This window comes from Urocitellus parryii, chromosome 2, assembly GCF_045843805.1.
Source record: "Urocitellus parryii isolate mUroPar1 chromosome 2, mUroPar1.hap1, whole genome shotgun sequence".
Lineage (NCBI taxonomy): Eukaryota > Metazoa > Chordata > Mammalia > Rodentia > Sciuridae > Urocitellus > Urocitellus parryii.
Genome location: NC_135532.1, coordinates 93107257 through 93133201, shown reverse-complemented (window position 1 = coordinate 93133201; position 25945 = coordinate 93107257). Strand labels below are relative to the sequence as shown.

Below are 25945 nucleotides of genomic sequence, written 5' to 3'. Positions count from 1 at the left end.
CACGAAGACAGAAGGTGCAGATTGTGTCCTTGTTTCCTAGTCAGTAGAACCATGCCTCAGGCTGGGCCTCCAATTCATTTCATGAGGGAATTTAGGGGGGTGAATTTCTGCCAACTCTAGGATATGAAAACCAGTCATCTTGGAAGATCTCCATAATCTGTTGGAGCTGTGACATAAGTAGGAGTCCTCCCTGGCATACCAAGGGCCCACCAGAGCCTCCGCTTACCCTGTCCCCCTGAGCACATCCCCATCATCCTTCCATCCCTGCTCCTGAGAAGCATAGAGAGTCCTTACTCCAACCTGTTTTACCCCAAGCTGAGGCTCAGAGAGAGAAGGAGTTAAAGAGGACAATAAGATAGTCACTAGGACCAGGTTTCTCCACTTGTTGAACTGTCATGTGGAAGAGAGGGAGCCATTTGTCCTGCTCCAAGGTCAGGGTCCTCATCCAAAGCCAGGATGGGCCAAAGCGGCTCAAGGTGGTGAGCCAGGGGCACACCAGACTTGTGGGTGGGGGTGGGCAGGTGAAGGAAGATGTAACCAGGGCCTGATGACAGGTCTGAGAATCCCAGCACCACAGTCTCCAGACAATTTCTTTATCTCCAAGATCCTTGATTTCTTCAGCTATAAAATGGAAATACTAACCATTCCTGCTTCATTGGATTGTTGTCAGTTCATAAGACTCAGTGGGTTGTGTGTTGAGGCCTATCTGGCCACACAGAGGACCCTGTCGTCACTGTCAATGTCCCTATGTGGCTGAGAGGCTCAGAGTCCTAGGGGAGGGAATGCAAGCCAACTGGGTGGGAAGGCAGCAGAAGAGAGCGGAGCCAGGGTGGGTGGCAAGGGGGCCCAGACACCGACACAAACAATCTGTTTCCCATAAACATGGGCGCCCACACCAGCCGGCCGCCACCCGGCGACTTTTGCGAGTTGGGAAAGTGCGGGTATGTTTACTCTCACTCCCCCGTGCCAGCTGGTTTGCTGGGCACAGCTTCCCTCCCAGCTGCCTCGACAGCCGGCAGCTCCCAGCTCAGGAAGGGGGGGGGGGCAAGCAGGGGCCCCTGGATCTTGCCTGCAGCTTGTTCAACTCAGCTTAAATTGCCTACCCCAAAGCTAACCCAGGTCAAATCCTGAGGACAGAGGGCACTGAGAGTCTTCATGGATATGGCCCATGTGACCAGCACTGTCTTCCCTACTCTGTAAGCTCCAACTGTCCAGAGGCCTTTGTCTTGAGTTCAGATGACAGATGTCCCTCCAGTTGGGTCCATGCCCCCTCCCTCCAAACTCCAGCTGCCTTCTGGGCATCTCAGCACACCCAAAACTGATGGATGCATGTTGAAGGCAGGTGCAGTTACAGCGGCCCTGCTGCCTGCCCCATGGTCCTGGGATGCTGAGAGCTCCATGTCACTGGTTCTGTGTTCTGTGAACACCTTGTCTGAAGTGGGCAGTGGCAGCCGCAGAGGTCACACATCATCCCCATGAGGTCAGGGCAGATTCTTGGCCATGAAGATGTCTCCATGGCATTGCATCACCCATCTCCAGGCATAAGTGTAGCATTTCAGATCATAATGGTGGGAGCTGGGAGGCAAGGTCTCAGGAAGCTTCCCTGAAGGTTCTGTCAGGGGTTCTTTTTTTTTTTTTTTTTTTAATTTCTACTCATATATTTTATTTATTTATTTTTTATTGGTCGTTCATAACATTACATAGTTCTTAATACATCATATTACACTGTTTGATTCAAGTGGATTATGAACTCCCGCTTTTACCCCGTATACAGATTGCTGTATCACATCAGTTTCCCTTCCATTGATTGACATATTGCCTTTCTAGATTCTGATGTATTCTGCTGTCTGTCCTATTCTCTACTATCCCCCCTTCCCTCCCCTCCCCTCCCCTTTTCTCTCTCTACCCCTTCTACTGTAAATCATTTCTTCCATTTGTATTAACTTGTCTTACCCCTCCTTTCCTCTTATATGACATTTTGTATAACCCTGAGGATCGCCTTCCATTTCCATGCAATTTCCCTTCTCACTCCCTTTCCCTCCCACCTCTCATCCCTGTTTAATGTAAATCTTCTTCTCAAGCTCTTCGTCCCTACCCTGTCCTTGTTTACTCCCCTTATATCAAAGGAGTCATTTGGTATTTGTTTTTTAAATATTGACTAGCTTCACTTAGCATAATCTGCTCTAATGCCATCCATTTCCCTCCAAATTCTATGATTTTGTCATTTTTTAATGCAGAATAATACTCCATAGTATATAAATGCCACATTTTTTTTATCCATTCATCTATTGAAGGGCATCTAGGCTGGTTCCACAGTCTTGCTATCGTGAATTGAGCTGCTATGAACATCGATGTAGCAGTGTCCCTGTAGCATGCTCTTGTTAGGGCTTTAGGGAATAGACCGAGAAGGGGAATAGCTGGGTCAAATGGTGGTTCCATTCCCAGCTTTCCGAGAAATCTCCATACTGCTTTCCAGATTGGCTGCACCAATTTGCAGTCCCACCAGCAATGAACAAGAGTGCCCTTTTCCCCGCATCCTCTCCAGCACTTATTGTTGTTTGACTTCCTAATGGCTGCCAGTCTTACTGGAGTGAGATGGTATCTTAGGGTAGTTTTGATTTGCATTTCTCTGACTGCTAGCGATGGTGAGCATTTTTTCATGTACTTGTTGATTGATTGTATGTCCTCCTCTGAGAAGTGTCTGTTCAGGTCCTTGGCCCATTTATTGATTGGGTTATTTGTTATCTTATTGTCTAATTTTTTGAGTTCTTTGTATATTCTGGTTATTAGGGCTCTATCTGAAGTGTGTGGAGTAAAGATTTGTTCCCAGGATGTAGGCTCCCTGTTTATCTCTCTTATTGTTTCTTTTGCTGAGAAAAAACTTTTTAGTTTGCTGTCAGGGGTTCTTCAACAGGCATGAAATGGCCTATGCTAGAACTTTAATGTGTGACCTTGAAGATGGGTCCTAGGTGGCTTTATCCCTATAGCATTTGGTTTTGAGGTACATAGAAGTGTACCCAATGCTGGCCCAGGTCAGGAGGGACCCTGCAGTCTTCCCTCTCACTGCCCCCCATTAGTGGGGCTGGATCATTTGGAGTCATCATCTTAATAGTAGGGAGACACCCCCCCCCATTAGATTCATTTCTCACTGTCTGTCCTGAGAACATCATCTTGACCACCAAGGGAGCCAGAACTTAGGGAAAATAAACTCACAAACTGTGAGCATCACATAGGCACATGGCCATGGGAATGCTGTTACCTAATTGTGGCAGCCTGGAGTTCAGCCACTGTGCTGGTCCTTGACAGCTGACCTGTAGCATGAATATGAAGCAGGTAAAGAGGTCTGAGCAGCATGGGCCTGGGGAAGATGGAGCTATCCTCAGGTGACAAGAAGCTCATTACTTACCCAGGTGAGGTTTCCAGGGTTTGGAATCCTGGAGTGTGAGAAGGTTCCTCCTGTTTTCCTCAAGTGGAATATGCCCCTCTGTTCACAGTAACCATCGGGAACCCTGGATAAAGGTTCTCTTGTGTTTAGAGTGGTGGCCAGAGCCCTCCAGAACTGCTCTCACATGAGACCCAGGCCTCAGTGCAAGCCCAAGGATAATCAGAGTGCTACAGCTTTTAGTCAGTTGGAAAATTCACATCTGTTTCAGGGGAGCAAAGACAGGGCTGTACCCAAGAATGGGCCTTGTACTCACTGTTCCTCTGGTTTGCAGACTTCATGTGGAGAGGGGTCTTCCTGGGGCCACTGTGGGCAGGTTGGCACAGACTGGCCCCAGCTCGGCTGGGAGGATTTGGTTTATTGTTTTGTGTTGGGTTTTGTGTCTTTTGAAAAACAAGAGATTGAGCCTTTTTATGACATGGATTTTACAGCGTAACGAGGCAGCGTAATTTCCCATTCTCAGCGGCAAGTGCACTTTTTACACTAATTGCATAATTAGACATAATGTACTAATTGCAGTAATGGATGACAGTCAACTAAACTTTAACTTTAAAAACAGGGAGGCGTTGCTGGGGGGGGTGGGGGGTGGGTTCATGCCCCTGTGAGTTTTGTGAAGGGGAAACCTGCTAGCAAAAACTGCTAGAAGCTGCCTCTTGGGGCCAGGGGATCATGGAACCAATGGGTCCTTCTCCCCTGCCCTAGACTCTATCCCCAATAAGAGCCTGTGGCATGAGGGCAGAGTGCCCCCATGGGAATGTAAAGACATGTAAGGGGGTGAGTCTGGGGAAAACAGTGTCCTTAATGGGCCACCAACCCAAGAGAGCCATGTCTGCATCTGACCAAGGAAGCCAGGCCAGCAGCCTGCTCTCTGTTCCCACTCTGCCTGTGTGTCCCCCCCCCCATATCTCACACTGGCCAGATTGTAATTGTCCAGTTATAACCCATCTGTGACTCCCCCTAGAGAGTGTGTTCATCCCAGGCAGGCCCTGCTCAACACGAAAGTTATTAACAACATGATAACCAATGTCACCGCGTACAAACTCTGATTGTGACAGGACATATATATATAGATGACTCACCATGGAACCAAGCCACCATGGGATGGTGGCAGCATGGCCACATGGGAATCTCTTGTGGCAGCCAGCAAGAGTCAGCAGCTAATGTAATTTGTAAATGAGTGGCAGGGACCCCTTGCCCTGGCTCTACTTTAAGTCCTGCCTACTGGGGGAAGGGGGCTTCCTGGGGAACTTTCTATAACATACAGTCCAGTGGCTGGTGTTTCCCCAGAGTAGCCAAGTGAGGGTTTCCACATGCCCAGTGTGAGGCAGCCCTTCCATTCCACCAGGATGCAGCTTATTCCAGATCTGCCCTGTGTATTCTCAATGGGAAAGGAACCCCAAGCACATGGCTACACCATCAATCCTCCCATTTTCCAAGGTGATTAGTGATTATATCAATAGTTTCAATAAATAATAGGAGACTATGGTGGCACATGCCTGTAATCCCAGAAGCTTGGGAGGCTGAGGCAAGAGGATCACAAGTTCAAAACCAGCCTCAGCAAATTAGCAAGGCCCTAAGCAACTCAGTGAGACCCTGTCTCTAAATTAAATACAAAATAGGGCTGGGGATGTGGCTCAGTGGTTAAGTGCCCCTGAGTTCAATCCCTGGTACCAAATAACAAAAACAGGAGGCTGTGTAAACAGCATAGTGGGGGAAAGACTAGGGATTTTGGCCCTGGATCTGCCCTGCCTGGCTAGGGTCCTCAAACTGGTTACTACCTGTCCCCTACTCCTGCTGCCTCCTTTCTGGCCCAACACAAGGTCCCTGAGTCAATATAAGCCATCCTCCTAAGGCTTTCCAGATCTCTGATACAGACCAATCAGAGGGCAGGTGACCTCTGCCCTCCAACCTCCAACCCACAGGTTTTTCCTTCCCCAGTATATGAGCCCATGTCATGGGACCTAAGGAGGTCTAGTCCACTATCTCCAGTTACTTGCTGGCCTCCCGTTTAGGGACCTATTGGCTTGAGGGACTGGGCAGTTAAGATGCCCACTTGTCTGCCCCTTATGAAATCAAAGAGCAGACACAAAGAGGCATGGTGAGAGGAGGTGTGGAAAACAGTTAACCACCCAGGGATCATATCTTGAGACTTAGAATGGGTGCTTGGATGCTGGAGCACGTGGCCAAGCCCCACGATGAGGCTGGTCCTTGAGAAGACAGCAGCAAGGCTGAGCCTGCATCGAATGTTTCTTGTTCCATCTTCTTTCTGATTTAATTTTCCAGAGATGAGGGCCCGTTCACCTTCACTGCAGAGAGATGGCTCGGGAGTGTGCCTGTTTTCACTCCCAGGTTGGGTGGTTGGTTAGTGATCAGGCTGGTTCTGTGAGTCCGTTGTCTCCTCCCCTCTAGAATGGCCATTTTACCTGTCACTAGTCCTTTAGCATCAGTGTCCTCCTCAGTCCCCTTTCAGGCTGGCTTGATCCCCAGTTCACTTTATGTCCCCTTTCCACAGGCCTCACCTTCACGTTCAGGGATATATAAATACAGGGGTGGAACTACACAGGTGTGCCCTAAAGCCAAGGCTTTCAATCATCAATCCAGCTCTGTATGGGACTTCACCTCTCTGGGCCCCAGTGTCCTACCTCCTAAATGGAGAGATCCATTAGATCCTCCTCAATGGTTGTTGGGGATCATTGAGGCCAAGTATGTAAAGCACCCATCCCAGCCAATGCTCAACAGCAAACAGGGCTGTTCCCGTGGTGAGGATGATCTGTCCTCTCTTTTCCCTTCCTCTTGCTCCTTTCCCTCTCCTGTGCCACCTTCATCTTCACCCTGGGCTGGTTGGGTGCTGGCTCAGGTCTGGGCCTCACTGCTGCTGGCTTGCTAGGACTTTGCAAAATGCCCTCTGATTGGGGCCTTTCCGTGTCACTTGTCCTGAGGCCTTTGGGCTACTGTAGGGGCTATCTTTGTGTTCCTGGCATCTTAGGGCTGTAGCAGCTCCACCACCTCTCCCCGTCAGGAACTAGAAGGATAAGGCTGGCTCCCTCTGCCCTACAAGGGTTCAGGCTTCCTGTCCAAGGCCTCCATTCCTGCAAATGCTCTCCAGGCTCACTTCTTGTTTATGTGGAACTTCCCAGGGAAGCAGGAGGCTGAGCAGCGGGTTTGGGGCCCCTGAGGAGATTTCATTCTCTTAAAATCTCTGGGCCAGAAGGCTGGCTGCACATGATGCTTAACAAAAGAATTGCTGGAGCTGAGAGACAATTGGGGTCAGAGCAGCACTGGAGGGAGGTGGGACATGCAGAGATGAAGGGATAGATCTTTATAACTAGTAGGGTGCTCCAAACGGTCCCCTAAATTGCCTCTCATGACCCCAGCCACCCCTGGTCTCCCTGTTCCTCAGCCCCTTTGCTACTGTCTCCTGCCCTCCCCCACATGCCCACCTGTCTGCATCTGGTGCCCTGCCCCAACACCATCCTACCTTCCCCTGGGGATGAAGCCCCACCTCTTCCTCCCTATCATGACTGACTTCCAGCTTCAACAGCCTGTGAACTTGCAGTCTCCATCTCTCTCCTCCATCCAGATGCCTGGGCAGAAACAAGGACCTCTCAGGCTGCACCACTGTGGGAGCTGTTGGGTTTTTCCAATCAACTCTCTGGGCCAAGGACACCAATGAGCATGTGGTCCTGCTATGGTTGTTGAGGATCTGTACCATGTGTGCCTTGTCCTTTCTGCCACTTCCCAGTTGATCCCTGGGAGCAGTGCTGAGGGCTGGGCCTTGAAAGGAGCTAGCCCTGGGCAGAGTCCAGGCTTTGGAGTTGCCCTAAGCTCTCCTGGGTTCCCTGCCAGGGACCACAGTGAAAAGGACCTCCCTGGACCACATCACTATAGAAATGACCTATCTCCCAAGGTGGGGCCATCTGCTAGGCTATATCACTTGGATCTCTCCCTGGGGCTTGGGGCTCAGCTCAGGACCTGCCCAGGAGACAGAGCAGCTGGAGCAGATCCAGGAGAATGTTAGAAGGGTGAACATAAGGGGCTTGCCATTCAAGGACTGTTACATCTCAGAGGCTTGTTCAAGATCAGGAACAGGCTTGGCTGAGCAGCTTGACCAGCCCATGCCATTCTTGGATTCTGCCCTCATCTTATTCAAAACTGCTTCCAACCCACTTCTCTGCCTTCACTCTAAAGAGGATTTAGGTAGGCAGTAGAAGCAGAGATAGCATGAGCAAAAGTAATGCAGTGGGAATCAGCATGAGCCAGGGACCCAAGGCCTGCAGGCATATGACAGGTCAGTAGGACAGAGAGGTCCCAAATACTGGCATGGGAGGTCAACAGAAAGGTGCCATGGTTCTTAGATAGTAGAAGTGGAACAAGAGAAAGTATAGCAGAGACATCTCTGGGCTCCAGGGGCTCTCACAACTTCAGACAAAAGTGAAGGAATGAAACACAGATCCCAGAGCTCTGCTATTGAACATGGAATCCGACATATATATTTGTTGAGTATCAGTTGCACACAGACATGATGCATGGGGAGAGATGGAAAGGAACTGACTGGCTGTGCTCCATCAGTGGCGACCTGGTGTCTAGGCTCCCTAGTTATCACTGGCTCCACAGTTATCACCTCCAGGGCTAAGGCCTAAGTGTTGGGGACAAGAACAGGGTGGCTGGGGGAGGGACCTTAAAAGAGGGAATGGGGCTGGAAGTGGGCAGACCTCAGGAGATTGAGGTTGCCTACTCAGGAATGGAAGCTGATAGCTTTATACAGCCCTGAGCGTGCAGATCTAGCTGTGAGAGAATGGAGGGGATGGGGCGACCAAGTTGGCTTCTGCAGAATTCTGGAAACCCTAAACAATATCAGTAACAACAATAGTACAGGGTTCTTTTTTTTAATATATCATGCTTACATTTTTTAATACCTTTATTTTATTTATTTATTTATTTTTATGTGGTGCTGAGGATCAAACCCAGGGCCTCGCATGAGCTAGGAGAGTGCTCTACCGCTGAGCCATAGCCCCAGCCCCACTACAGGGTTCTTGAGGCATGAATTGGGCTGTCCTCTGTCAGCCTGTGAGATGAGAATTGCCATTTTCATTTAATATATTGGACCCTGAGGTTCAGAAATGGGTGACTTTTGGCAGCATCTCAGCTTCTAAGCCATTGTGTCACCTGGTGTCCTTGGATATGGCCCTGACTCCTAGTGATCTTCCTCTGCAGGCCCCAAGCCTCAGCTCAATTGCCATGCAAGGCTTCAAAGGGCACCCTGGGCTCCGGGGAGAGAGTTCTAGGTCTCCCCAGGAAAGGTGTCAGTAGACTCATATTCCTCAGATCCTGGGAATGACCTTGACAGGGAGGAGAGTCTAAGGTATGGGAACTTAATCCTCTGGCCCTGAAGAAGCCAGGCAGCTGCGCCCCCTGCTGGTGCAAGTGGCCTGGGGTACCACTTTGCTGAGGCTTAAGCCAGTGAGAAGGAAACCATGACCACAACACACCCAGGGGCTGTGGTCCCAGGCAAGGGAAAGGAGATGTTTTGAATGTAACAAAACCTGGGAAGAATGGGTCAAGGTAGATGGGGCCCTGGATGTGCCACTCTCTCATATGGCCTTGACTTGTCCTCTCCTTTTTCTGATCCTGTTTCCTCAACAGTAAAGCACTGCATTTCCCTGTGACCCCCTCAGGCTCCGCTCCCCCACACCATGTCCCCTGCCTCCATCACTGTCTTCCATCAGAGGGCTTCTGTCCTGAGGCAGGGCCTGAGGCCTGGAGAACAACCTGTCCTGGTGCCCACTTGGGGCCGCTGTCCTCTCTGGCTGTGTAGCCAGGCCCCACAACTCGCCCCCTAATTGCCACTGCTCTGCAGGAAGGAGCGACTTCACCACAAATTATTTTGTTCTAAGAGAAGGACAAAAAGCAAAGAGAAGCTGGGAGAGATGGGGGTGGCGGGAGGAGGAGAAGATTGCCTGAGTCTGCTTTGTGCTGTGCTTTTAACCCTCAGACTGCTGGGTGCTAGGTGGGCAGTAGGGCAGGGGCTCTGGCTGTAGCAACCCCCAGCCCATCCCCCTATCAGTTGACAGAGGCCTTATCTCTCCACTGTCTTGTGTCACTCTTCTGACCTTATCTCTCCCTGACTGTCTGTCTCTCATCAGCTGCCTCTGTCATCTCCTGATCTCCCCCTCATCACCTCCTCTCTTTCCAGGTCCTTTCACTTCTGCACAGCCTGGAGGTATGGCCCAGTCATGGCAGTCTGGCCTGTGACCTCTGGTGGTGAAAAAAACCAACTTAGGGCACAGGACTCCTGAGGCCACCTGAATGGATACATGGATCTGACCAGGCTTAGGAACACAGGAATGTAAGATGAGCACACACACACACACACACACACACACACACCCAAGACCTCACTCACAAACAAAGATGCCTGCAGAGACCAGGCACAGTGACACACGCCTGTAATCCCAGTTACTTGGAAGGCTGAGGCAAGTTCAAGGCCAACCAGGGCAATTTAGTGAGATACTATCTCAAAATTAAAAATTTTAAAAGGCTGGGGATATATTCAGTGATAGAATACCTTGGGTTCAATCCCTGGTACTGAAAAAAAAAAAAAAGTGGGAGGGACACTTGCAGAAAACTGTTCCTAAGACTCACATACATACAAGCCCCTTGGCTGTGTCTAGAGGACCTAGGCCCCCTTTCTCAGTGTGCTGGCACATGCACATGCCCACAGTTCCACCCTCTGAGAAGGAAAGGGCAAATTCATCCCCCTCACATGCTCCTTGTTCCCTATTCCCTGCCCCCATATCTGTGCCCTGAATGACAAAGGAACCCTGAGGGGCACCCAGAGCTCCCACCACAGTGATTGCAAATGCCCCGGGGCCACATCAGCAGAAAGGAGTACAGATGCCCCAGGCCATATGGAGCAGCAACTACGTGCATATTCACACGTGGGTGTATGTGTGTACACACAGGTGTGAGATCATCTTTGTGTTGATATGTGGCCATGTAGTGTGTGCTGATTGGCTCCATCTCCTCCCATGCCCTGCCTCCCACCTCTGCCAACCCACCCTTCCCTGTCTGCTGTTCATAGCCATTCTGAGCTAGTTAATGAGTGCTGCTCAAGGTCCCTGAAGAGGGGACCCTGTGGCACAGACAAGATGGTGACAACTTGGACTCAGCCAGTATAACCACTAGCCATCAACCAGCCCAAACTGGGCTCTCATCCCAGATGCAAGTTATAGAGCACCAGCCCTGCCTCTTCCCTGAGACTGTGAGGGCGCTAGACTCCATACTGTCTCTGTGGCCAAAGTCAGGGCGGGTGGGGGTGAAGGCTCAGCTGAATGGAGCTATGCAAAGAGTATATGGGGGCCCATGGTATGGGAGTGTGCAACCACTCTGGCTTTACCTCTGACTTCTGCTTCCTTCCAGATCTACAAAGATAACCGGAACCTGTTTGAGGTGCAGGAGAATGAGCCTCAGAAATTGGTGGAGAAGGTGGCAGGGGATATCGAGAGCCTACTGGACAGGAAGGTGCAGGCCCTAAAGGTAGGTTTGTGTGTTGGGAGTTGAGAGGCATTAAGGGAGGACCAAGTGGAGTGGTCCTGACTGGAAGGGCAATTTTGTCCCAATCCTCCTTTGTTGCATAGCCCTTGGTCCACTGAATTTAGATAGGGTGTCATCAACGGAGTTGTGCCATCATGGATTATGGGCAGCTGTGGCAGGAGCGGGACAGTTTTATCTGGAGTCAGCCACATGAAGCGGGGACCTGGAGTCTCAGATCCAGACATCCCAATCCCTCCCTTCTGCTGGGCCTAGGGTCCTCCCATTCCTGTAGGCCCTCAGGTCTGTTTATGGTGGTATCTTGGATGAGTCCCTGGCCAGGACAGCAACCTGTTGATGGTGGAATCTCCACCCCTGGGGTGGGCTGCAGGCTCTGATGGAGAGTGTTGAGGGCCCTTGGATGCCCTACAAAGAATGCCATGACCATGTAAGGCTGAAGGTCGAAGCTCTTGCTCTGCCCCAGATTTTGAATGTTTCTGTATCCCCTCTGGGCCTTGGTCATCCCCATCTATACTCAGAGAGGTTGTATCTATAATCTCCAAAGCCCTCAGATTCACCTGGGTAGCAGGACCTGCTGGACTACCCTGACACAGCAGGCAGACTCCTGCTACTCAGCCTATCCCAGGAACAGCAGGTGGGGAGAGGTGTCTGGAACTGCAGAGGGCTCTGGGCAGGTCATGCATAAATGGGCCAGAGGTATCCAAACTGCCCTAGCCTGTATCAAGATCAGAGGCACACCTGCAGCTGCCCTAGCCTGTATCAAAGGAAGCTGAGTCCATGAGCCAGGCACGCACTTGTAGTACCAGCTACTCAGGAGGCTGAGGCAGAAGGATCACTTAAGCCTACAAGTTCAAGTCTGGGCAACAAAGTGAGACCTGAGCTAAAAAACAACAACAACAACAACAACAACAAAAAAGATAAGTCCAATAAAAAAGAATGAAGTCTTGATACACACTTACAACATGGATGAATTCCAAAATATCATGCCAACGAAAGAAGCCAGTGACAAAAGGCCACATGTTGGGTGATTCCATTCCTATGAAATGTCCTAGAAAGGCAATCCACAGAAATTGAAAGTGATTGCTGGGGCTGGAGGGGAGGGAATAGGAGGCCTACTGATAAATACAGGATTCCTTTGGGAGTGATGAAAATATTCTAAAATTAGATTGTGGTGATGGTTGTGCAACTCTGAATATACTGAAAACCACTGAAGTGTATGCTTTATATGGGTGAATTTAATTTTTTTAAATATTTATTTTTTTTTAGTTATAGGGGGGACACAGTATCTTTATTTTATTTTTATGTGCTGCTGAGGATCGAACCCGGTGCTTCACGCATGGTTGGCGAGCACTCTACCTCTGAGCCACAACCCCAGCCCTAATAAGGGTGAATTTACTAATAAAAATTATGTCTCGGGCTGGAGTTGTGGCTCAGTGGTAGAGTGCTCGCTCCAAATAAAAAAAAAAAAAAAAGGTCCATCAACAAATAAAAAAATATTTTAAAATTATATCTCAATATTTTCCAAAAATGAGCCAAGTTTTTCAAAAAATGAGCAAGTCTACACTTGCTCAGACCAGGGTCCTGACAGGATCAAGTCAGGGTTGCCATCCCAGCTCAGACCCCCTACACAACATCTAGGCCCCATGAGAGAACTAGAGTCCCCTTCTCCAGGAGCTGTCCCTGCTGTTCATCATGGGGTCCCCTGCCCATCCCTATGTGTCCTGACATCATGGAAGAAGGAGAGTCTGGTCTCCTAGGGCCTGGAGTCCAGAGAAGATGGACTCTGAGGGCCTCCTATCCAGTGTGGATCCAGGGGACTCAGTGCTGGGCTCAGAGGTCCCAGCCCCAACTGACCTTCAAGACCGTCTGGTGGCAGGTGTGGGAAGATAGTTGGGGAAACAAGCTGTACTTGGAGGAGATAAAGTCTTCAGCTTCAGTAGCAGCCTCAGTGATATCTGAAGGTCTCTCCCCGCTCATGGAGGGTAGATGAGTGGTGGCAATGACCAGCTCTCCACATAGGAAGCTCAGAACCAGTCACCATCTAGAGACTTTTCCAAGTCCCTTAACCAACCATAGAGAAACAGTTGATCCTCATAGTTGGTGAGGAGTTGGGGGAATTCCCTGGGGAGCTGCAGCCAAAGGCCTGGAGTCCTAGTCTCTACCCTCTTCCTGCACCCATGTTCTGGATCCTGCCCTGCCAATTGAGACATCTCCTTTCTACCGAATCTACAGCCCAGCCTGTGGCCTATACAGTAACTACAAATTATTTCAATGGAAGAGTAATGGGAAAAGGCATATCCACTGACTGCACCCACCATGTGCTCAGTCCACAAGTCATTCTCACAGCAACCCCTAGAGGGAGGCCCTGCCACCCCATTCCACAGAGGGGTGCACAAACTCAAGAGATGTCATGTGTCAGGACAGGATATGGCAGAGCCAGGATTTGAACCCAAGTCTCTCTGATCCTGAGCTGGGCCCTTGCTCCCCATATTATCCCTGAGGTATATGCACTGAGGTCACAGCTCCTGCCCTCCCAGCTCTCTCCTGGCCAGTGATCTCCTGCTTCTGGTTCCAGGCCCACAAGGTGCCTCTTCTCATACGGCCAGAGGAAAGAGGGGGCCACCCTTCCTCCTCCTTGGTCCTAATTGTTCAAAGTGAGCTCTGAGTTTCATTATGTTTTGAATTTGCTTTTAATCAAGTTCTGGTCTCTTTCTTCTTTTTCACATTTGTTTGCAGCCTGTGTACGCATGGAAGGAGGGGTATTGGGGGTGCTGGACCCTCGCTTCCCACTCCATTGTTCCTGTCTCCCTGGACCCTATCCAATAATCCAATTTAAATCCCTTGCTCTGGTCTGGAATTTTAATTTGTGGCTTGCAAAGAGGGAGCAGAGCAACACAGGACAGAAGTTCATTGTCTCATCTAATCAGGGACAACTGGATGGGTCTCCAAGTTGTACAGGGTAGTTTCTGGGGCCAAGAGTCAGACAAAAGCAGGCCAGATTAGGGGCCTTGCACCTCAGACAAGTAGCATCCCCAGGTCCAGGAAATATGTTGGACCTGAGCTTTGGACACATGGAGGCAAACCTGTATTGGAACTTCAACTATCCAAGGAGATGGGACCTCTGAACCAGGGATGGCTCTTTTAGGGTCTTGAATCCCAGGAAGGATAAGAAGGTGCTTTATTTAGTTCTTATGTGCACTGAGGGCAGAGCTGGGCCCAAATCAGGGCACTGGTCCTACCAGCTGGGGTATTGGCTCATGGCTCCTTTCTCACAAAAGTATCTCTTCATTGTTTTATTCCTCCCTCCATTTAGTCACCAGTGTTCACCAAGGGCCAACTATGTGGCAGGCCCTGTGCTGGTGCTGGGGTTGCAGCAGGGAAGACAGACCCTATTCCTGCCCCGACTGGAGCTCTCAGACCATTCCCATCCCAGGCCCTAGTTTCCCCCTCTGTACAAATAGGGACACAAAATCTAGCCCCAGTAGCATGTACCTGTAGTCCCACCTACTTGGGAAAGTGAGGCAAGAGGATCTCTTGAGCCCCAGGATTCAAGCTGGTTAATGCAGAAAGATCCCATCTCAAAAAGAAAACAAGGTCGGGGGTGGAGGATGCAGGCACCCTTCCTACGTAGTACTTCTGGTTTCACAACTCCAGGGCCATCATTCAAAAAGGCCACAGTGTGGACAGTGTCCTTGAAGGTTGTGCCACCTGGAGCATCATCTATGGCACCTTTACTGTGTGACTCAGAGAAGAGGCCATGGGAGGAGGCACTGCCTTGGATAAGGTTAGGGTGACCCCAGGGAAGGAGAGTCCAGCCTCCCCAAGAATGAGGCCAAAGGCATTGTGACTTGGTGTATCTGGTTCCAAGTATGGGAACCCCAGGACCAGGCCAGCCAGGTCAGAGTAGGTTCCTGAGGAAGTAGTGTGGGGGCTAGATGCCTGCTCCCTGGGGGTCCCTTTTACCTCCAACTTCAGGTAAACATGGGGCAGTGGAGAGGCCTAGTTGGGAATCCAGAATCTATAGAAACCCCAGCCCTAGGCTTAAGCCCTGCCCTTCCTATATGCCCAAGTTAGGTTGTTCCTCCACCTAAGGTACCAACACCCACTGTCCCAGGGACCAAGAACTTTCCAGATACTTTGCCTCCATGCAGTGCTTGTTGAGCCCTGATTGCATGTTGGACAGCTGGAAAGCTTTTAAAATCATGATGCCCAGGACCCTCCTCAGACCAAGTACTTCAGATTCTCTGGGATACAGGGGAGTATCAATATTGGGGGTTTTTTGTTTTTTTTTACATTTTCAATGTGAGAATTTCAATGATTCTGTGTATTCAGAATTCAAAACTTTCCCCATAAAAAGGCAGAAATAATTCCATCCCACAATCACCGGTCTCTTTTGCTAAGTGCCAAGCCTAAGATAAGCCTGAACATTCCAAATGGCTCCAAATCCTCACCTCACGTTACTTTTCTTACTTCCATCCTACATGTGAGGAAACTGAGCCTCAGAGAGGTTAAGCCACCTGCCTCAGGTCTCACAGAAAACCACGCTTTAGATCCAGGCAGCTGGTCTCCATGTCCTACAAACTGCCCCCAGATACTGCCTTCCTCTGTGCTACCATCAATTAGTCCTTGTGGCATTTCCTGTCCACAAGGGGACAGGACTAAGAAAAGAGGCGTCTCAGACAGAGGCTGGCCCTGGAATGATCTAAGGACCTGGGAGTCCTACCTGGCAAAGGGGGCAGATTCTAGGAGGCAAGTTCCCGTCCCCTCAATTTCTTTCCTGGGCAGTGGGCACCCCTGCCACACGCCCCAGCAGGCTTGCATGGATGGGGCAGGGGGAGGTGCAGCCCTGGACTTGGTTCTGGGGGATCCAATGGGCAGAGTTCCACCATCAGTGGCCTCTCTGGGGAGTGAGCATCATTTAAGGAGTAAAATTAAAAACCCTTCTGCACACAGCCGCCCTGCTTTTGCCGCTAATGGCCACTTAACCCAATTAAACTGACGCATTGTTGGCAGCGTGGCTGGGTCTGTTCAGGAACGGGGTCTCTGGACTGGGTGTTCAGAGGAGCAGGAGGTAGAAGCCAGGGGCTATGGGGCAGGCTGATCCCTTTGTGAGGAGGGAGAATGTTCTACCCAGTTCTGAAGTACTCACCTCTTCCTTTCTAAAGCTTGGTCTCAGGTAGGTTTCTCAGCCTCAGCACCATAGACATCTTGACCTGGAAAAATCTGTGTGGTGGGGCCTGCTCTGTGAGCTATCGGGTATCTGGCAGCATCCTTGCCCTCTACCCACTAGATGCCAGCAGCACACCACTCTAACAGTTGTAACAGCCAAAAAAAAGTCTCTGGGTATTGCCAAATCTTGAGATTCTTTGGTCTAGTGCACAGAGAGATGCAACCATGGCAAATAGGAGTTCCCAAAGCAGGGGACATTTGGGCCTCAGAGAGGTACCTATGCATGGGACAGCCTCAGCAGGAGAAAGAACACTTTAATTCCAAAGGGACAATAGGGAAGGCTTCCTGGAGGAGGCAGTGAGGGAAGAAAGGTGGACATTGAGGCAGCTGGAGGCCAGTTCAGCTGGTGCATGGGTGCAGTCATTGATTGTATTACACCACCAGGTTGGCCTTGAAGGACCAGGCCACAGGTGTCCCTTACTGCCAAGGCCTGTCCAGGAGTAGGGGCCTTGTGGACATTTGTCGAACAAATGTGAGTGCCATGGCTCTGGGTTCTGCTGGAGCACAGCCTCTGGGGTCTGACTCTAGCCTCAGAAAGCTCTAGAAGGCACGGTGATGGTGGGCTGACAGGGAGGGGATCCTGTAGAGCACGGCTGCCTCTACTCACCCTTCTCTGAGCAATTAAAAGGTGTTTATGTGGGGCTGGCGATGGCTTCTGCCTCCCTTCCATTACGAACATTAAGAGATCTTGACCCTTCCACTTTCCCACTCTTGAAAGAAGCTACAGACACGTGGAGCCAATTAGGCGCACGCGTGGGCGCCAAGGGCCTGAGCAGCCTTTTTTCCCTGATTGCTGCGTTTACAGCTGATTATTCTCCCCTCACCCAAACAGAGCTGCTGCTTTCTGGCAAGGTGCCACCCAGAGGCGCCAGCTGTGGTGGGGGGGGGGGCAGGGATGGGGAAGCTTTGGATTAATGAATGGGTATCTGTTTGGCACCTACTGTGTGTGGGTGCCGCACAGAGGGAGGCAGCCAGAGAACTGGCCAGAGGGAAGTAAGGACAGCAATGAGCTCTCAGGGAAAAGACCAGGTAGCTAGCATGAGGTGGTAGAGAGTCACCATTTGGGAATGGAAGTTAGAGAGGGCTCCCCAGAGGAGGTGACCTGAATGTGTGTAAAAAGGAATGCAAACGTCTGTCCATTCTGCACATGTCCGCGGGTCCTTAGAGTCAGGCAGTATGAGCCCTGGGCAAAGACACGCTGCTCCCAACATTAGGGGGAAACAAATATGGAGACAGCCTCCCCTGCCTGAATGCCTATCAGGTGGCCAAGAATCCAGGGATCCTTGAAAGCCTCCAGGCTGAGGGCCAGCCTCCCTGGGACCATGGGGGAAGTAGTTCAGGTGGGGTGTGGCTGAGGGCTCCTCAAGTGAAACATCATTCCTTCATCTTTGGGACACCCATCTGAGCTACTTGTGGTCAGATTAGGGCTTGGTTCAAACCTACCAGGCATCAGGAAAGATCAGGTTGTAAATTTGGGGCTGGGCTTCTCTGGCCCCAAGAGTCAGAATGAGTTATTCCTCAGCATCTGCTACTCAAAGGAAAGGTCTAGAGTCCTGGAATATGACATCTTTGAGGCCCATAGAGCTGAACTCCACTCCCAGCACTCTGTGCTGTTGGGGGGACCTCCTCCTTCATGTGCCCTCTCTCTAAGGGGTCCTACCTGGCAAAGCGGGCAGGTGCTAGGAGGTAAAGGAAAAGGGGCTACAGGTACCACAGGGACAAACCAGACTAATTTAGGATTGGAGAAGTGGAAATTTAATTGAATCTTAATAATGTCTGGCCCTTTGTTCTGAAGTCCTTCCGTGCAGTGGCTGCGAGAGGGTGGGGTGCTTGACAACCAGGAAGATCCTGCCCTCCAGGGCTCCAGACTTAGAGGAGACAGACAACAGACTATGGGGTACCAGTGTACAGGGCAGCTGACATGAGACAGGCAAGTCTAAGAAGACAGCCTGGAGGAGGTGGCATTTGAGCCAAGCCTGAGAAGGCAAGTAGAAATTTCAAAGGTGAAAAAAGGAAAAGGAAGGTGTCTCCGCAGTTCCTGGAGGACACTGGCCTAGCAGTGAGAATGAACAGTGCTGATTCCTGCCAAGTCCTTGAGGTAAGCAGCAGGGGCTGGGACAGGGAGCCCAGAATGTTCACCCTGTGCATCAGTTTCCACTGCAGGGGTTAGTGTAGGCGGAGGTGACTAAAGCAGGGGACAGGTCAGAGTTCTGGAGTGGTAACTGCACATCGTTGAGCATGGATCCCTCTGCTGTCTTCCCTAAGCCCATAAGTCTGGACCAGGTTTCCTTGGAGGAAGCTGGTTGATTCTGGCTCATTGTGAATTGGGCCACCAGGTGCCTTTGCTTCTGTCTCTGTCTAGTCAGCACTGAGTGCTTGCTGTGGGCAGGCACCATACTAGATTACAACAGACACAGACTAGGAACAGACCTGTGGATCCTCTCCCTTGAGGAGTACACTCTGCTCAAGGTGATAGTAATGTGCTATGTGCCAAAAAAAGTGTGGAGCCAGAGGGTAAGCCTAAGAGTCCTGAAGGGAAAAGGATTTATCCAGGCAAGAGAGAGGAAGGGAAGAAGAAGGCCAGAGACGGAGGTAGAGCGCAGCCTGTATGTGCATGTGGGCGAATGCCACATATGCATGCATGCATGGGTGGAGGGTTTGCCCGCTGGCCTGGATCTGCAGAGCACATGCACAAATGCATAGGAGGCAGTTCTCAAGGCAGAGGCATGCATGGGATACCTTGGGGGCGGGTCTAGCTGAGACCTCGCCCAATGACCACATCCTACACAGACCCCAGAAGAACCTGTGACCAAAAGTTGTGAGCCTTGTGGCACACGTTGCACATAACTGGGCTCAGAGCACAGAAGGTGGTTGAGAATCAGGGACCTACCTGTGCTGGAGCTCCCTCTAGCACTCAAGCAGCACAGAACCCCTGGAAATCTCACACTCTCTGAGACTCATCTTCCCTACCTGTACGGTAGAGACAAGTGTGGCCTCACAGGTCTATCATCAGAGATTGTGTCTGGGCCTCAGTGCTACTGATTCAGGAAAGGATACTCCTGGGGTGACAACAGGGAATGGACCGACCTGTGCTCTTTTAACCCTACCAAGCACATAGGCCAACCCTGGACCGCCTTCCCCTTCTGGGGGCCTCATCAAAGGCCTTTACCCAGCTCCCCATGTCTGTGGACCACACTGTCCAAGCTACTTGATGCTTCCTACCTCCTGGCACAGGCCCTGAGGGCCTTGTTTGAGAAGCTGGTCACGGTTGCTGGCCCTTTGTTACAGCCTCCCTGTGTTTGCCCACTCTGTTCCTCTGCGAATGGGAGTAGCAGCATGTTTGCTGTGTCAACACCAGCTGGAGCCCAGTTGTGGAGATAGCTGAAGGCATAAGGCCCCATCCTCCAGCCATCTGGGTGCCTGGGGTCCAGCCCCTCCCTGGGCAGGATCAGGGTTAATGAACAAATGGGCTGCCCCTCATCATGACCCACCCATTTGCCCAGAGGACTGCCAAGTGTGGTCTGGGCAGGTGTCTGCAACCAGTAACAGCAGCCCCAGGCAGGGAGCAGTACTTAGAAAGATCCAGCAGGGAGGGCAGTCTGCTAGGCAAAGCTTAGGGGACTTCTTGACAGAGACAGCCTTTGAGTCTTTGAAGGTTAAGGGTAGGACTGCCCCAGCCCTCTCCTCCCACATAGAAAGGGAGGGGGAGCCTGGGACAACTAGGACTAGACAACTGGACTAGGCAACCAGATCAGAAGGGCCAGATAAGGTTGCAGCTACAGCACTGATATCAGTGGCATAGCCTTTGCTGGTGATTTCCTTTCTCTCCTTAGTTTTCTCATCTGTAAGATGGGTGATAAGTGTCCACCTGGTGGAATACCAAGTGGTTGAGACTTGGCCTGTCTGCAGGGTGGAATACCAAGTGGTTGAGACTTGGCCTGTCTGCAGATAAATGTGCCATGAGGAAAAGACTCAGGTTTTCTTGAGCTTGCACCTTGAACTGTTTGGCTTGGTAGGGAAGATCTCCCCACTTGACTGCACTTTGGGATTCCATGGAAATTGTCCCAGTTACCTGGAAGTACCAAGAAGTGGCACTGAGGCCAAGACTGTGGGAAAGGAGGCAAATTTAACCCTCACGGGTGGGAGTGGGGGATGGGGTGAGAGAATGAGGGGAGGGAAAGATCTGGCAGAATCTGGAGGAGGGGCTGTGGCTTCACCTGGGAGAGGAAGCAGGGCTAGCCCCTCAGAGCTCAGCAGTGGGTTGGGCAATTAGGCTCCAGCACACAGGAAGTGAGGTACTCAAGGTGAAGATTATCCTGGTTGTTGGAGGATGGAATGGAGCCCTGCAGCCAAGCACAGTGAAGAGGGAAATGGCAAGGCAACAAGAGTGGGTTTGTAGCAGTGGAGAAAGGGAGGGGGAGCCAAAGGCAACACTTATGGGGCAGGGGCTCATGGGCAGGAGCAGACTGCAAGGGAGAAGTCCCAACCTCCAGGAACCTGACAGTCTGGCAGGAAGCAGTGCCTACCATCTTCCTCCCTCCTGTTCACTGCTCCTCCCCAGGAGGCAATTTGTGGGGTGTAGTAGTGGGAAGCCCGCAGTCACAGGGAGTTGGAGGGCCCAGCCTTTCACCTGGACTCATTCACGTCCTGTGTCCTGTTCAAGTTAAGCATCAGGTACACATTCCTGCCTGGAGCCCTAAGGAGCTTGATGCTTAAGCTTGCATCTTAGATATCTGATTCCTAGCACTGGGAGGCCTCAGGGCCCTGCTTGGAGCTGGTATTTAGATGGGCTTTGGGGTCTCAGATCATCGTCCTATGTACCTGTAGAACCACATTGCCAAAGGGTTAGGGAGGAGGGCACCATGGGGTAGGAGGAGTACCCTGGGGTGATGTGTTTCCACAACCAGCAAGGTGGGAGAGTTGGGAGGGCTTGGTCTCCACAGCCAGCAGGTAAGTAATGGGCACTTAAAGAGAGAAAAAGGACCCTTCTTGCCCAGCCTATGCACGTGGTGACAGCCCAGTTTGGGGACTGGCCTTATAGAGGAGGCTCTGGACTCCACAATCTCCCTGTGATGACACCGACCTTTCCTCATTACCCATGTGCATACCTGGTCCTCCTTTTATCCAATATTCTTCTGCTAATCTCATCTCCCTGTGTGACTTCCATGTAATTAGCTCATTTTGCAGAATATTTTATCTGTCATATTTTCCTCTCAACTTTTTTCCTTTTCCCAGGAAAAGTTAGGAGGGGATGGGGTGGAAAAGTTTTCTGGGTATGGGGCTATCTCACAGGTCAGCTGTGGCCCCATATCTTACACACAAGGCCCACAGACGCTGACACACACCCCTTTGACACATGTCCCAGCCCCAGCCTGAGGAGCAGATGGAAGTCAGTAGGTTGGCCTGAGGGTGTCAGAGCCCTCTCAATGCCAGGAGGAAAGGATGACACAGTCCTGCCCCAGCCCTACCCCATGAACATATCCTACTCACATACGGGAACTGCTCAAACTGAGCCATATTAAGACTTAAGATACTTAATGGCATTGCTTACCCATAGTCTGGCACTTGGTGGGCACGTGTGTGGCAGGTAGACTAGGTACAAATAGAAAAATGCCAGGGGGCAGGACACTAGGAAGCCTTTGTGGTCCAGCAGTTGGGTCAGGGCTGCACACGGCAGTGGACTATGGATAAGGTACTGTACAGTCCCCCTGAATGGGTGGCATGTACCTCCTCTCACCAGTACAACAGCCCCAGCCAGGGAACACTGGGCTTCCTCCTCTTTCCTAGGAGTTGGAACATCCGCTTCCTAGCAGAATGGGCAGCAGAAGTGGGGGTAGTTAGAACTTGGTGCTGCTGCCCCTGCCCACTCCCCAGATTCTAAAGCTGCCACCAGACCTCATCTGCACAGGGACCCTGCATGGTGCAGAGCCTGCTGCAGCAGTGCACCGGCCAGACAGCTGGCAAGACTGGGCTCGGAGCCCTCAGCTGACGTGGCCTACTTTCCTGCTCCCCCCAACACCATCTCCCCGCCTTTTCTTACTGTGACTCCCTCAGGACGTGAATTCTCTTAAACTTTTAATTAAAAACATTCTCCTTTCTCCCCCCAAGGTTTGCTTCCTCTTAGAAGGAGAGATGGGGGAAGGGGAATGACAGACATGGAGTGGAGGTCAGGCCTCCCTGGGTGTCATGGAGGACCCGAGGAACCAGGGCCAGGCCCCTGTGAGGGGACCTCTGGCTTTCCAGTTCTGCTGGTGGAGACATTTTTGAGGGCTCCGACCCTGAGGGTCAGGCCACATGCAGGGAATGGCATCAGCTGAGGGCCTTCACAGTTGCTCAAGGACATGGCACAAACCCACTAAGCGAGCCAGGGCTTCTCCAAGGTGAAGGAACCCTCTGCTTTCCTATGGAGGAACTGTTTACTGTGATGGCCTTGGGGTCACACCTGAGCCCATTGATTGCAGGTTGGGGAAGTGCCCACAGGGTCATTTATCAGGCAAGATGTAGCCCAGGGTTGGTGTCATGGGCCTTGAGGTCATCAACCAGGTCACTATAGCTTCACGTGTAGAATTCTCAACTCAGAGCTCAGGAGCACGGTGTCAGGTCCCGGCTCACAAGATCAGGGCACCAGGGATGCCAGGGACACAGGTCCTTGACATCAGGGAACTAGAACAGCATTTCTAATTATGGAGCTAAAGGGAAATGCCTTACCTCCTCTCTCCCGGGCAGTGGTCCATTAGTCAATCCCTGACTCTGGAGGGAGATACTACCATGTTCTCAGTTGGAACTCACTAAATATCTGGAAGTTCTTCCTGTGTCAGACCATGATGCCTCTTGCTGAAGCCTAAGCCTGTTTTCTTAGCTCTGTCTCTAGAGAACTTACTCTCTCACAAGTCCTCCTGGCTCCAGAGACAGGATTGAGCCCCCATCTTCCTCCCCCCCCCCCGGCATCTACAGGCTAAGCATCTCCATTTTAGGGCTTTCAGGCCCAGCCCAGGAAGCCCCCACAAACTCACAGGCTCACCCAGTTACATCCATGTGACACTCCTGAGATGCTTCCCAAGAGGATGCACCTCTCACACCCAGAGCAGAGGTCAGCACCCCCATCCCCCAAATGCTCAAGGACTCCCAAACTCTTGGTAGGCCCCTTCCACAAGAGAGAAACAGGGGCACCACAAGAGGTCTCTAAGGGGCCCCACCCTTCCACCTTTCTCTCCATCACCAGCCTGCAGCAGCAGCATTGAGAAGCCCCACAGAAGGAGCTGTGGTGGAGGCGTTGACCCTATGGGGCTAGAACAAGCCCCCCAACACTTGCCTTCCAGACTCTGCTAGACACCTCTCCTGAGATTTTGCAATGCTTCACAGACCCTGAGGCCACCCCAACTGGTCCTGGGAGTGCTCAGGGACACATCTTCATAGAGGTGGGTGAGGCCATGGTAGGATTTGGGGAAAGGTCAATTAGAATTGGCTATGAGAGGTACACAGGAACATGCTCTCCATAGACCAGCCCTGACCCAAAGAAGGACAAAGAGGACTCAGGTCCCAGTGACCTCAAGAAAACCTGATCCAAAGTGGGCAGCCTTGTGAACCAGTTTGACATCTGCCCACTCTAACCATGGCTCTGAGGGATACGGTGCAGGGGAGGCTAAGCTGGAAGAGACCCAGAGAAAGGCACCTGAGCTGGGCAGTAAGAAGTAGAACAATGCCCAGGCAGAGGTGGGAGAAGAAGAGCATTCTGGGCAGAGGGAATTGGCATATGCACAAGCAAAAGCAGGAAGGGAATCCACACAAAGAGGGGTTGGGGACATGGCTTCACGGTAGAGCACTTGCCTAGTATGCATGAGGCCCTGGGTTCAATCCCAAGCACTGTGGGAGTGGAGAATCCACACAAGGGACTGGATGGAGGTGGGGCAATGTGCAGAGTAATGAAGGCAGAAGAGGTAGTGGGAGGCTTGAGTGTCAAACCTGGGGATTAAGACCCCAGGCTTTGGGAGTCCTGGCAACCTTTGGAGTAAGGCAAGGGTTTTATGTATTCATTTTGCAAACATGTTAAGCATCTACTATATGCCTGCGCCTGTGTCCTGGTCCAGCCCCAGGCAATGCCCACTTCCTCTGTGGGTGATCCGTGACACTGGGGATGGCAGGGTGGGGGTGACCAGGGTGATCATAGAAGAGGAGCCTGGGTATCCCCCCACAGGGCAGAGGGATGTAGCTTCTTCTGACCAGTGAGAACAAGAGTCTGGTCCTGCCCCTCACAGCACTGCCATCTCCTGGCTGGCTCCTCTGTGGAGCCCACTAGTTCTCCAGTCTGATATGGTCAGAGATGGAGGAGCTCTTCCTCCCACTACAGCACATCTAGGTCCTCCCTGTACCCCATCATGTTAGGTTCCATCCATCTGTCCATTCCCCAAGTATATTCTAAGTGTCTACTAGGTGCAAGGTCTTGTGTTGGTTGCTGGAGACTCCACAGTTATGGAGACAGACCTGGTCCTGCTTACAGGAACCTTGTGGTCCAAATGGGAAGGAGAGGATAGACGAGTAATATAAGACCATGTAATGGAGTATCAGAGGGGTTCCAGAGGACAAAGATAGCAGGGAGAAAAAAAGAAGGGCTCCCCCTCCTCCACATCCCCAACTACAAACCTGGACCAAGCAGGGGTCAAGGCAGTGAGGAAATGGACCTTTCTCCAGGCTCAGGGTCTGAGTCCATAGCTTCCTGAAATCTGGCACTTCCCCTCCTCATTGTGCTCAAGACCACACCATGACTCCACAGCTCTCTGGCTCCAGCTAGGATCCAGGTCTCCTAAGTTTCCATTGAAGTTCAATATGGACCCTCTGCCTGTGCACTGTTCTCCTCTGACTCCTCTGCAAAGCCCATGGGGCCCTGAACAGAGCATTGGAATTTTCAGAGCATTGGCCCATTCCTATGCCATTTCCCCTCAGCAGGGGCATTCTGGAACCCACAGTGGGGTACACCAAGTCTACAGGCATACCATGATTTTCCCCACAAAGGAGCCCCCAAGCTCACAGCCATAACAATGGGTAAGAGAAACCTTCCCTAGGACTCATGCACGAGGATGGCCTATGAGTTGTGAAGGTCTCAGCCAGGCTGCTTCTGCGAGTCCTGGCACCCCTCTTTCCTTCCTGGGAATCTCTCCTCTCATGTGGCATCCCTCTGGTTCTGCCCTTACATCGTCTTGCCCCCTGCACTGCCCCCCCACTACCTTCCAGGAGTGTTTCTGGGTTCATTTCAATAGCTTCTGACATTTCCAATTGGGAAGCCCTAAGAGATGGACCATGCCCTAAGCCCCCCGTAGACCCAGGCCTGATGCAAGGAAAAGGAGGACTCAGGTCCCAGTGACCGCAAGAAAACCTGATCCAAAGTGGGCAGCCTTGTAAACCAGCTTGACATCTGCCCTGCGCTAACCATGGCTATGAGGGGTGCAGTGTAGGAAACGCCAAGCTGGAAGAGGCCCAGACAAAGGGCACCTGAGCTGGGCAGTGAGAACAAGGAAACAGTTCCCAGGCAGAGGAGAGGAAATGGGCCTTTCTTCTGGGCAGAAGGAATGGTATATGCAAAAGCATAGAGGCATGAGAATGTATCATAATAATCAGACATTTATTGAGCTCTTGTCTCATGCATTTGAGCGTCTGTGTAGCCCAAGTCCTTACATTCATTCATTTGTTTATTCTCCAAATAGTTACCAAGTACTGGGTATGCAGGCC

At 51.3% G+C, this 25945-nt stretch overlaps 1 protein-coding gene across 6 annotated transcripts in view; it reads left to right on the top strand.

Annotated features, from left to right (window-relative positions):
* The window catches only part of Cacna2d2 (calcium voltage-gated channel auxiliary subunit alpha2delta 2), a 133723-nt gene that overhangs the window by 59651 nt on the left and 48127 nt on the right, over window positions 1–25945 (top strand). For all 6 annotated transcript variants that reach the window (XM_026383848.1, XM_026383847.1, XM_026383852.2 and 3 more), the window contains exon 3: window positions 10862–10978. In XM_026383848.1, the coding sequence (XP_026239633.1) occupies window positions 10862–10978 (117 nt within the window). The remainder of the gene's footprint in view (window positions 1–10861; window positions 10979–25945) is intronic.